The 11,073-nt window shown below is 39.2% G+C and overlaps 2 protein-coding genes across 2 annotated transcripts; both read right to left on the reverse strand.

The window, feature by feature from the left end:
- Positions 1-486: 486 nt before the first annotated feature.
- On the reverse strand, positions 487-1,443 carry LOC103737542 (olfactory receptor 52N2-like). Its single transcript, XM_008837362.1, has one exon. The coding sequence runs from the start codon at positions 1,441-1,443 to the stop codon at positions 487-489; it is 957 nt and encodes a 318-aa protein (XP_008835584.1).
- Positions 1,444-9,836: 8,393 nt separating this feature from the next.
- LOC103737544 (olfactory receptor 52N5) lies at positions 9,837-10,790 on the reverse strand. The gene has a single exon (XM_008837363.1). It carries the CDS (start codon positions 10,788-10,790, stop codon positions 9,837-9,839), a length of 954 nt encoding a protein of 317 aa, XP_008835585.1.
- Between the last annotated feature and the right edge of the window lie 283 nt (positions 10,791-11,073).

Here is an 11,073-nt window from a genome sequence, read left to right on the forward strand (position 1 = left end):
ACGAAACTTGTCCTAAGTGTTCCCAAGGTAACAAAAGTTTGCTCTTAGTGGCCAGGACATGATGGCATCATACTATCACATCCTCCTCTTTTACACAAAATGCAAAGATTGATACTGGAATTGCACTCCTTGTTTTATTGATTTTAGACACTCATTAGATATTGAGACTCTAAATATTATGAAAAATAAATTCTATGAGATATAAATATGTTGTTTTGAAATTTGCTTTCTGCAATATTTTTTCCGTAAAAGGAAACTTTCAGATCCTAAACTTTTAAAGATTTCAGAAAACTTACAGGTAAGAACCACTTAAAATTTTTCACTCATTTTTTTATGATTTTCTTCTGTACTGTTTTACATACATGGCAATCTTTTGGAAATCAATATCCTAGATGATTTGATACCATTTCACCGACATTGTTTATGAATTTATTTTCTAATTTTTTCCACATCACAAAAAATGTATTCTGTTTTTTAAAGTCATTTTTAGGTAATGCCAGTCTTGTCTCCATTAAAAAATTTGATAACACTTTCTTGAATCTGCTTGGTCTTGATGCCATAAACAATTGGGTTCATGGTAGTGGGCAGAAGTAGATAAATGTTGGCCACTATGATGTGTACATGGTGGGGAATAGTGTGTTCTCCAAAACGATGAGTGAAGAAATTGAAAAAGGCAGGTACATAAGTGATGACAATAGCACAGATGTGAGACGTGCAGGTGCTGAAGGCTTTTTGCCGAGCGTCTACTGAGGACAGGTTCATCACTGCCCTCAGTATCATTGTATATGACACACTGATACAGAAGATGTCAAATGCACAAATCACAAGAGCAACCAACAGACCATAGATTGCATTGACCTTGACATTGCCACAGGATACCTTGGCCACAGACATGTGATCACAGTAGGCATGAGGGATGAGGTTGCCATGGCAATAAGGCAGGCGCTTGGTGAGGAGTGTGAAGGGGAGGATGAATGCCACACTCCTCAAGAATGTAGCAACACTAGCCTTGGCAATCACAGGGTTGGTGAGGGTGGTACTGTAGCGTAAAGGGTAGCAGATGGCCACATAGCGGTCCAGGGCCATGAGCATGAGCATGCCAGACTCTGTTGCTGTGAAGGTGTGCACAAAGAACATCTGGACCAGGCAGGCATTGAATTCAATCTCCTTGAGGTTGAACCAGAATATACACAGCATGTTGGGTACAGTGGTGGTGCACAAGGTGATGTCGGTGAAGGAGAGCAGGGCCAGGAAGTAGTACATGGGCCGGTGCAGAGCCTCCTCATGGCCAATGAGGTAGATAAGCCCACAGTTCCCCACAATGGCAATCATGTACATGAAGCAGAATGGCAGGGAGATCCAGACATGTGCAGCTTCCAACCCAGGTATACCACTCAAGATAAAGAATTCCGGGGTCAGGCTGGAGCTGTTGGCTCCAGACATAATGGCTGGCAGGATGAGAGCATTTTACACTCCTCAACAGTGTCAGTTTTCTGGACCAGAATGCAAATCAAAAGAAAGTAGAGTGTTTTAAAGACAAATGGAAGAAGTCACTAAAAAGTTGATTTCTATAAGACCTCTGAAATTAGAAGTGGTTACATTGCTCTAAAGTCATAATCTCTAACTTTACCCCCACCTCTCTTTCTAATATTACATTGCATGTAATGGTGGCAAACTGTTAACCACTCACACCTCAGTATTTGTCTTTATGCTGAGGGAATTATTGCACTGAGCTCATAGTGTGGTAGGACTATCCAACAGAAATTTGAATGAATATTGAATAAATATCAGAAGCGATCACTACCTTTGTTGTTACTGTTACTATGATATCCTGTCTCAATTTAGAGCATTGTGTAAACTCAAGCTCCCCTCACTAATGTATGAAAACTCAAGGAGATACACTCATCCTTCTAGAACTCAATTCTTATTGTGTGTTTAGGAGGGAAATATAAGCTATCAAAGCCTCTTCTGTAGGGTAGAGATGTTAACTTAAGAAAGGAAATGTTACTTACACTCTAAGAAATTAAAATGTATTTGTGTTTAGATTGGAAAATTTTTACGAATGTCTCAAACCTGGAATGAAATCCAGGAACACCTCATCTGCTAAATTCCTGCAAGTTTCCTGGCACCAAGAGGTGCCTAAGAAGTGCTATAAGAGTTTCTGCAAGGAGAATCGGTCTATGGGGAATGCTGCCTCAGACGATTCTGATTCTTCCAATATGACAAGGGGGCAACAAAGCAACATCATGAGAGGGAAGAGGCTAAGGCATTTGGAGACTCATGATCAGTTGGGTCTGTATTGTTGGCTTGCAGTTAACACTGTCAACTGTTACAGAAACCCTTACCATCTCCCAAGCATTAATATACAACAGCAGAAAACAAACCAACCCACAGCACTCATTACATCACAGAAAGCCAGACAAACCAAGCCAGCTCTGTCTTCCTTATCCTCAGTACAAATGTTTCTGTTTATAACCTCCCTTTTCAAATTTCATGGTCCCATAGTGATCTGCAATTAGTTTAACTGTTTGCTGTACTAAGATGTACCTCAAAAAAGGACTTGGGCAAATCTCAAGATTTTCCTTGAACAAATCACAGCTTCCAAGCGTAGTCACAGTACACTTCACCTCAGCCACTTAAAACTGGGGTCATGCTAATTAGTAGAGGTGATGAACATTACCATTGAAATCTACCCGATGACTTTATAGACATACACAGGCGCCAAGGATCCAAGTGCAACCGACTATGACTAGTAATAATCAGATACATACAGATTAGAGATGCTTGCCCCAACATCTCAGTGTTAGTAGCAAAAACAATGAGTCTTTCTGCAAGGAAAAATATATTCTAAAATGAAATGGAGATCTTTTTTAAGGTTAAAAACTCATTCAATTTTATGTCTTACCCGGTTTATCCTGAGTTCAATATTGTATAACTGTATTAATTCAACTTTGAACCTAGAAACGTGCAGCCACTTGTGAAAGAGATGTACTCTTGTTCTGGAGTGTGTCGCTGAATATGTTAAAGCTGTAATGAAATGCTTCTTTTTCTAAAAAAAAAAAAAAAAACTGGGGTTATAGCCATAAAAACATGGGGGGGCTTTAGAAAGCTGGAAAAAGTTAAGATTTCTGAACATGCAACAGTCAATAATTAATTCAAAACCAAACCAAATAAATCTGAACATTCCTGGCAGTGGCTGCCTGTGCTGCATCACTCCATGTTTCTGCAGCCTTGTTCCTGGACACAACATGTGTGCATTTTTCACTGTGTGTGCCATCAGCTCCATGCCATGCCAACAGTCACTGCCTTAAACGCCCCAGCTCAGAGGTGAGAATACACTATGTGATTAAAAGCAGTGCTTTAACTGTACATACAAAGTTTTTGCTTTTATAAAAAGTGATGGCTTCCCTAAAGAAAACCAATACTTTTAATATTTTCTTATCCTCATTCCTCAGCATCTAAGATTATGTTGTGTTGTAATGTTTGAATCTTGAAATTGATGCTTGGGTTGCTGAATTGATTTTCATAAAAATATTAAGTAAATTTTGCTTGTGATTTGAATAGGATTTCCAACAATTTGTGATATGGACCTAAAAAGACTTCTATTCTGTACCACACATTTTTGGGAAGTGGCCTCTCAGAAATAGCAATTATTAAATCAAATATTAACTAACTCTGAAAATTGTTAAAGACACTTTTGTCCTATAGTATCAAGTATTCAGTTAAGATTTAATTATTCATACAAAACAAACACCTCTATCTCATTAGATGTGCATTTATTTTTGTCTTTAACAAATGATAAAATTATATTTATACCAAAGAATTATTTTAAAACAAATCTTTCTGATGTATTATCAGCAAGTGTTTAATTTGCATCAAGTAAAACCTTCTCTGGAGAAAAGGGGTCACAGTGAAAAACAAAGTCTCGCTATCTACCATGGATGTGTTGGAAGGGCTAGATGAGACGTGTCCTTTTAATCAGTACCTGGAACACCCTCATCAATGCAAGTTATGTGTTATAATAATTGAAAGAATATATGACAATATATGTGCTATTCATTGAACATATGTTTATTATCTTCAACATTCTTTAAAGCATTCTTGTTTAAAGATTCATTAATCAACCAAACAGATAAAATCCTCCACATTCAAGATGCTGATGTTCCAGTGCAGGTTGGTTCCTGTGATTAACCTGAACAGCATAGATATGTTAGCATACTCATTATACGCATGAGGAAATGAAAGCTCATGGTGCCTCAAAATACCTTATCTAACAGGCGCTCAAAGTGGCAGAGATGGTTGGGATCAAAGTTTGAATTTTCAGGCACCAGTTCAATCAGTCTGTATCATGCTAGATTGATCCTAACGTCAATATACCACTACATAAGATAATACATAGGAAGAATTTGATGTTCAAGAGCAAGAGAGAAAAAATGTCATTCTTAATTGTTTTAGGAAAGAGACATAACAAATGCAAGAATTTGGGGAAAGTCAGTCTTTCACTGAGTTTTCCACACAGAGACTACCTGTGGCATAGCCCCATTGCTGTGTCTGTACAAGTTTACTCAGATGCTGTGTGGCACCCGGTTGCATGGGAAATTGCACTTACTTCTGCAGTAAGTCTTCTTCCAGAAATTCCTTCCAACACTTAGTGTTGAACTCCAGTCTTGGGTTGCATCCCATTTTGCCACAAAAGCTATTGCAGCCATTCTGAGTGTATCTATTAGTCAAGGTCAGTGTTGTTTGTTTTTCTCCCATTGCAACTTACAACTCCCTGAACTTCACTATCCCCGGGGAATTACAAGGAGTTTTAAGTTCATCTCACAACTTTGGGTGTGGGGAGAACCTTATTCTATTCTTAGTCCTCAAATGTATAGCAATATCTTCTGTGGCACGCAACAAAACTTCAGTCAATCACACCTCAGGTGTGATTGCTGTATTAGTTGCTAATACTGAAAGCTTTTCATTTTCAGAGAGTAAGTCTTTGGAAGCCACAATAACTCACCTTAGTGCCAGCAAAGACCAAGCTAGCATGCATGGCTGAGTGTCCTGAGCATCAAGAGTTCTGTGACAGTCGGGCTCTACCATAGCCAGTCGCTGCACCTTTTGAGGAATGCTCAGTCTTGAGCTTGTGTGGCCTGATTGGCTCTCTTCAGTCCCTGTCTCAGAAGACACAGTCTAGAAGGAAAGATCCCTTGTGACTTTTGAGATAATTTCCCTACGTACTAGCTCTTTAAGCCCAATAGTATCAAAGGTACATATGCTCTCCCATGAAGATGGTGACCAATGTTATATTTTTTGGTTTAACCATTTCATAAACCTATGTAATGAATTTTAGTCATTCTCACTCTCATTCCCCTCTGTCATCCTCCTCCTTCTCATGCTGTAACCCATTCTTCCCAATAAGTACCCCCACATTTTCATGTCTTCTTTCTTTGTGTGACCCACTGACAAAGTTTCTTGCCTACATATAGGTGGGTACATTATAAGTGGCAAAAGCATTGAAGGAAATGACACATCTTCCCCCAATATCCTTAGTTACCAAGAGTCCCTCAGACAGGGGTAACTCTTGCCTGGGTCTTGTGCAGACAACCACAGCTTCTGTCAGGAGAGAAGTGACCACGTCATGTATACAGACGGCATTCTCTTCAGCAGCTCTTCTCCTCTGGCCCTTACATTCTTTCCGCCCTCTTTACTCCCCACGGCCTTTGACTCCTTTCTAGCCACATATTTGCTCCTTCTTTCTACATGAATGTGGAGTCCTGATATTCTTGGTTCAGTCAATATTTTTCAAGTATTGTTTAATTCTTTTCAGCTAATTCCCATCTACTTCTTTCTTCTCTGTCGGTTTTTTCAGACCTGGTTTCCCTGTAGCCCCAACTGACCTGGACCTGACTCTGCAGACCAAGCTGGCTTTGCTCACACAAAGCTCTCCCTGGTTCTACCCCCCATGTGCTGGGACTTAAAGCATGTACCACACACCTGACTCCATCTGCTTCTTCGTAAACATTCACATATATTCATGATTCCTCTGATACCCTTCCTTCCCTGTAAAGTCTTTACTCACTGCCGTAAATTAATAGATGAATCACTGTAGTACATTTGGCATTTGCTAAATTGGTACTACTCACTCCTTTGTATTTTATATTCTCTATTAAACTAGAAATTCACTGCAATTTGTACAGTCATTTATTTTTGTGTTTAACACAGAGTCAGTCACACGGAGACACTAAGAAAATCTTAGTGGCCACTATTGACAAACTTGTGAAAAATCAATGAAACTATGTCCATAGAAAACTAATACCTACTGCTTGCGCAATTGGAAAGATTTCTCCTCAGACTGCCATGCTGAAAATGAATCAGAGATGAAAACAAACAGCACTAGACAAACACTGATAGTGTGTATCAGAAACCATGCTATGTGTTGTGGGGATCACTAGAATGTTGAGTTGGTCATATTAATCTTTGTGGTATTATTTGCCTGAGAAAAGTATGGATATTGAATTGTGAAAGATTTAATAGCATGTAAAAGTCTTGTCTTCCGAAATTAAAAGTGATGATTTGAACTCTGGGACCTACTCAGTCCAAAAACCTAATATTTCCTCTTCTTCCTGCTAACGCTTGGTTCCTCCACATTGTATCCATTTTTATTGCAGAGAAAGGGCGGCAGAGAAGGGGGCTGCAAGCAAGAAGCCTATGGAGAATAAAGCAAAGCTGCCTGTGGATGTCAAGAAGCTGAGGGAAAGAAAGAAAAAGAAGCCTGTGGGAAAAAAGCCTGAGGCTGCCAAGAAACCAGCAGCAAAGAAGCCTGCCACAGAAGAAAAGAAGCCTCCTGCATAGCCTATTAAAATCTGACTATTCCATACAGAGCATATAGAGACAGCATATTTGAATAAAGACCCGATCAAACATTCAGTGAGAAAAAAAATTTTTTAAATATTGTTTTTCTTTATTCCTGATGATTTCATACACACATTCAGTGAAGCACAATCAGACCCATGCCCTATGTCCTCAGCTAACTCCCTTCTAACATTCCCAGCACAGGCTCCTCTCAAACCTCATGACCTTTATCTGCTCTGGTTGTTGCTGATAACCCACAAAGTCTAGTTCTTGCTGCCCACATGTGTGGGGGTGTGAGGACTGCCAGCGAGCATGAGAAATCCATCAGAGGTCACGGAACCAAAAAAAGAGAATGATTTTTTTTTTTGTTTTGTTTTTTGGTCTTTTTCAGACAGGGTGTCCCCGGTAGCCCAGCTGGCCTGGAACTGGCCTTGAACTCACAGAGATCCACCTGCCTCTGTCTCCCAAGTGCTGGGATTAAAGGCAGGCGCCACCATGCCCAGCCTCCCCAGCATGTATCAGCTGTCAGTAGCTCCTCAGTAATGGACAGAACCTGGAGAGCACCTCCCCCATCTATGCTGATTTTCTTTTTTTTCTGGGTTGATCTTGTTGAGAACTTGTGCCTGCCAGTAACCACAGCTGGTGTGAGTTCATGAGTGTGACAGCCATGTGAAATCCAGAAGTTTGCACTTCACAGTTCCCCATTCCTCATCATCTGGTTCTTGCGTTGTTTATGTACAATGAAACAGTGTTCTCAAGACATAAAAGGCCAGTTACATATACGGACCCATGAGCCTGTGAGAACATGTATACTGCACAAGCCCAAGCCAGACAAAAACCCACTGTGGATGGGGGTGATAAGCAAGGAGTTTGGAGACTTTTTGTTATCATTTTAGTCTTGCTGCTGGTTATTGATCTGTTTAATTTTTTTCATCTTGATTTAGTTTTGGTACATTATATCTATCTAAAAGTTATCCATGTCATGGGGTTCCTCAGGGTGAGTCTCATCATACCACACTGGTGCATTTTGTTGGGAACATACTCTCTTGGCTTTTCATATTGTGTTTTTGTGTTGCTGTTTGGGCATATGGATTTTTTGTTAATTCTGTGTCCAATGGGAAATTCTGTTTTGTCTTTGTTTAGTTGAATTTCCGTTTTGTTTACATTGTTGATGTAGCTTGGCTGCTTTTTAGCCAGGTATGAAAAGTTAGTTGGTGTGTGCTCCAGGTTCTTGCAGGGTAGTAGGCTGGTCTGGGTAGTTGGTGGCTCTGGGTAATAGGCAGTTCAGTCATGGTAGTAGGAGGACTAGTTTATGTCAGGCAGATCAAGAGTCCAAAGGAAGGTGGGGATGGGAACCCCTCTGAAGGTTCGTAACAAATTATACTAGAGGCTTTAGCTAACCTGGGTTAGGAAGCTAGTACAGCGATCTGAGGTGGAGGAGCAGGACTGGGCCTGGGACAGGGTGGGACCGTCATGCTACTTCTTAAAGAAAGCAATGATAATAAAATGATCTTTAGAAAATTAATTAACAACTGTTAACACAACTCTCATATCTCATGAATCAGTTAGGAATAAATATTCCGCATATATGATCTTCAGCTGAAGAAAAGATAGGAAAAAGAAGAATTAAAACTCTGTCTTGCCAATAAATAGATTTTTTCTCTGTGAATTACATTATGAATGAAATGGTATCAATCTATGAATTTTTAATTCTTTCAGGGTTAGATGTTAACCTTCTGTGCCTTTTAGCATTTGTTAATTTCTTTTCATTTCTCATGTAGACTATTGTACAGTTTGTGCATACAGTTTTACTTTGTTTTACTTGAGTAACTAAATATCCATTGATGTCCCAGTATGTATAACCGACCCCATGTCTTTCTAGCTGATCCTTCCCTGACTTTTGTACAAACTGTTATTTTAGCACACAATTCAAAATATTCTTATTTATGGCTCTCATTAAAACTTTCTGATGGGAATAAAGTATTTACTTCTTCAATTATTAACTATGTAGATACATTCATTTAGCCATTTAATAAATATTTGTCTTACCCTATGCCTTGCATTATGTTAGAATTTGAAATACAGAGTTAAATATAGATATCCAGGGCCTTCAAAGACAACACATTCTAGGAGTGAATAAATAAATATGTAAACAAACTTACTAGAGGTGTATTATCATACTCTTCATGTATAAATCAGGAGAAAGAATGATAAAGCCATTACAGGTTTTTTTAAACTGATAAAAAAAAATTCGCTCATATGGAAAATGAAAAAATGGAGAAGTATGAATGAATGAACAAATCAACCGTTTCACCAGTTAACTGGCCTGAAACATGGGAAACCACACCCTACACCAAATAGCCCTTCACTGCGACTACTGCAGTATTTAAGTTGTCAGGTAAGGAGGATGTGTGTGTGTCCACCTAGGAACTGTGATACATGGCAAGTTTTTTGACGGGATATACAGAGAAAGTTACATGTTTGTTTGATTCATCCATAAACTGAACTTCAGCTTCAAGATTTCCCAGGCTGAAAAACGTAGTAAGACACTATTCTATATCTTTAAGCATGATATCCAACATAAACAAGACATTTAAGGGTTCCTTAAAAAGGTTAAGTAATATCTTAAATGGATATGTTTGAGGATGCTGTTATGATCCCATATCAATGACTTGACTAAAACCAGAGAGGGAAAGTTATTCTATTTTGTATGTCTGTGAGATTAACTAGACTTACGTATTCAAAACCATGCATGTACTTTGAAATATATCATGAATAATAAACATAATTTTATCAGCCAATTAAGGGTAAATTTAAAAATTCTAAACTGGAAGTGGAGAAAATGAAGAGAATTTGTATCTTTACCAAAAATTTTCTGCAACACAATTTTAAAATAAACATTCAGGAAGAGATACTGGAAAACAAATGTTACCAATTAGTGTGGTTTCTTTATTATGGTTTTATTTGTCTTTATCTTCTTCTAAGAAACTTTCAAATCACTTTGTACCTTTCTCACCCTGAAAGAATTTAATGACGCTATCTCGAATCTGTTTTGTCTTTATTCCATAAACAATGGGATTTAAGGTTGGAGGAAGAAGAAGATAAAGATTAGCTACAATGATGTGAAGAGAAGGGGGGATGGTGTGACCCCCAAAACGGTGGGTAAAGAAAGTGAAAAACGCTGGAACATAGGTGATGATAATGGCAGATATGTGGGCAGTGCAGGTGCTGAAGGCCTTCTGCCGAGCATCTGCTGAGGAGAGACTGACCACTGCCCGCAGGATCATAGTATAAGACACAGATATACAAGAAATGTCAAACACTCCAATCAGGAGAGCAACGATGAGACCGTAGATGATGTCGGCTTTGATACTGGCACAGGACAACTTTACCACAGACATGTGGTCACAATACGTATGGGAGATGATATTGTTTTGGCAGAATGGCAAACGCTTGACCAAGAATGGAAAGGGAATCATCAAGAGCACACCTCTCAGGAAGGTGGCAAGCCCAGCTTTGGCAATGATAGGGTAAGTAAGAATGGTGGCATAACGCAGTGGGTAGCAAATGGCAACATAGCGGTCCAGGGCCATGAGCATGAGGACCCCAGACTCCACGCCTGTGAACCCATGCACGAAGAACATCTGGACTAGGCAAGCACTGAAGTTAATTTCCTTAAGGTGGAACCAGAAGATGCAGAGTGCATTGGGCAGAGTGGTAGTGCAGGTTAGTAGGTCAATGGTAGAGAGCATGGCCAGAAAGAAATACATCGGGCGGTGTAAGGACTCCTCATGGTAGATGAGGTACACGAGGCCAAGGTTGCCCACTAGGGAGATGACGTACATTGTGCAGAGTGGAAGGGAGATCCACACATGGAATGCTTCCAGACCAGGAATCCCATTAAGAATGAAGGACTGCGGGGCTGCATAGGAACTGTTGGAAACCTGCATGGCTAATTCAGTAGTAGACCTCTGTTTTCCAAAATCTCTACCCTGAGGCAGAAAAGATTAAAACAGAAAACTGATTAAGATATCTTCAAATGGAAACTTAAATTTGTAATAAAATTACATTTTAAGTAGTGTCAACCATTTTAAATACTAGTGACTTAAAATGTTATTCTTAAAATAATACCATATTCTATTCTATATTGTTTAAAAAGCATCTAAATGCAATTTTAAGCTGCACCCTCATAGCTGTAATCCTTTTACCACTAAATAGAAGTACAAACTGGGA

Source organism: Nannospalax galili, unplaced genomic scaffold (genome assembly GCF_000622305.1).
Source record: "Nannospalax galili isolate Female #2095 unplaced genomic scaffold, S.galili_v1.0 scaffold398, whole genome shotgun sequence".
Taxonomy (NCBI): domain Eukaryota; kingdom Metazoa; phylum Chordata; class Mammalia; order Rodentia; family Spalacidae; genus Nannospalax; species Nannospalax galili.

Coding starts and splice junctions, on each gene's coding strand:
- LOC103737542 (XM_008837362.1), bottom strand. CDS start 1,443: ATGTCTGGAGCCAACAGCTCCAGCCTGACCCCGGAATTCTTTATCTTG.
- LOC103737544 (XM_008837363.1), bottom strand. CDS start 10,790: ATGCAGGTTTCCAACAGTTCCTATGCAGCCCCGCAGTCCTTCATTCTT.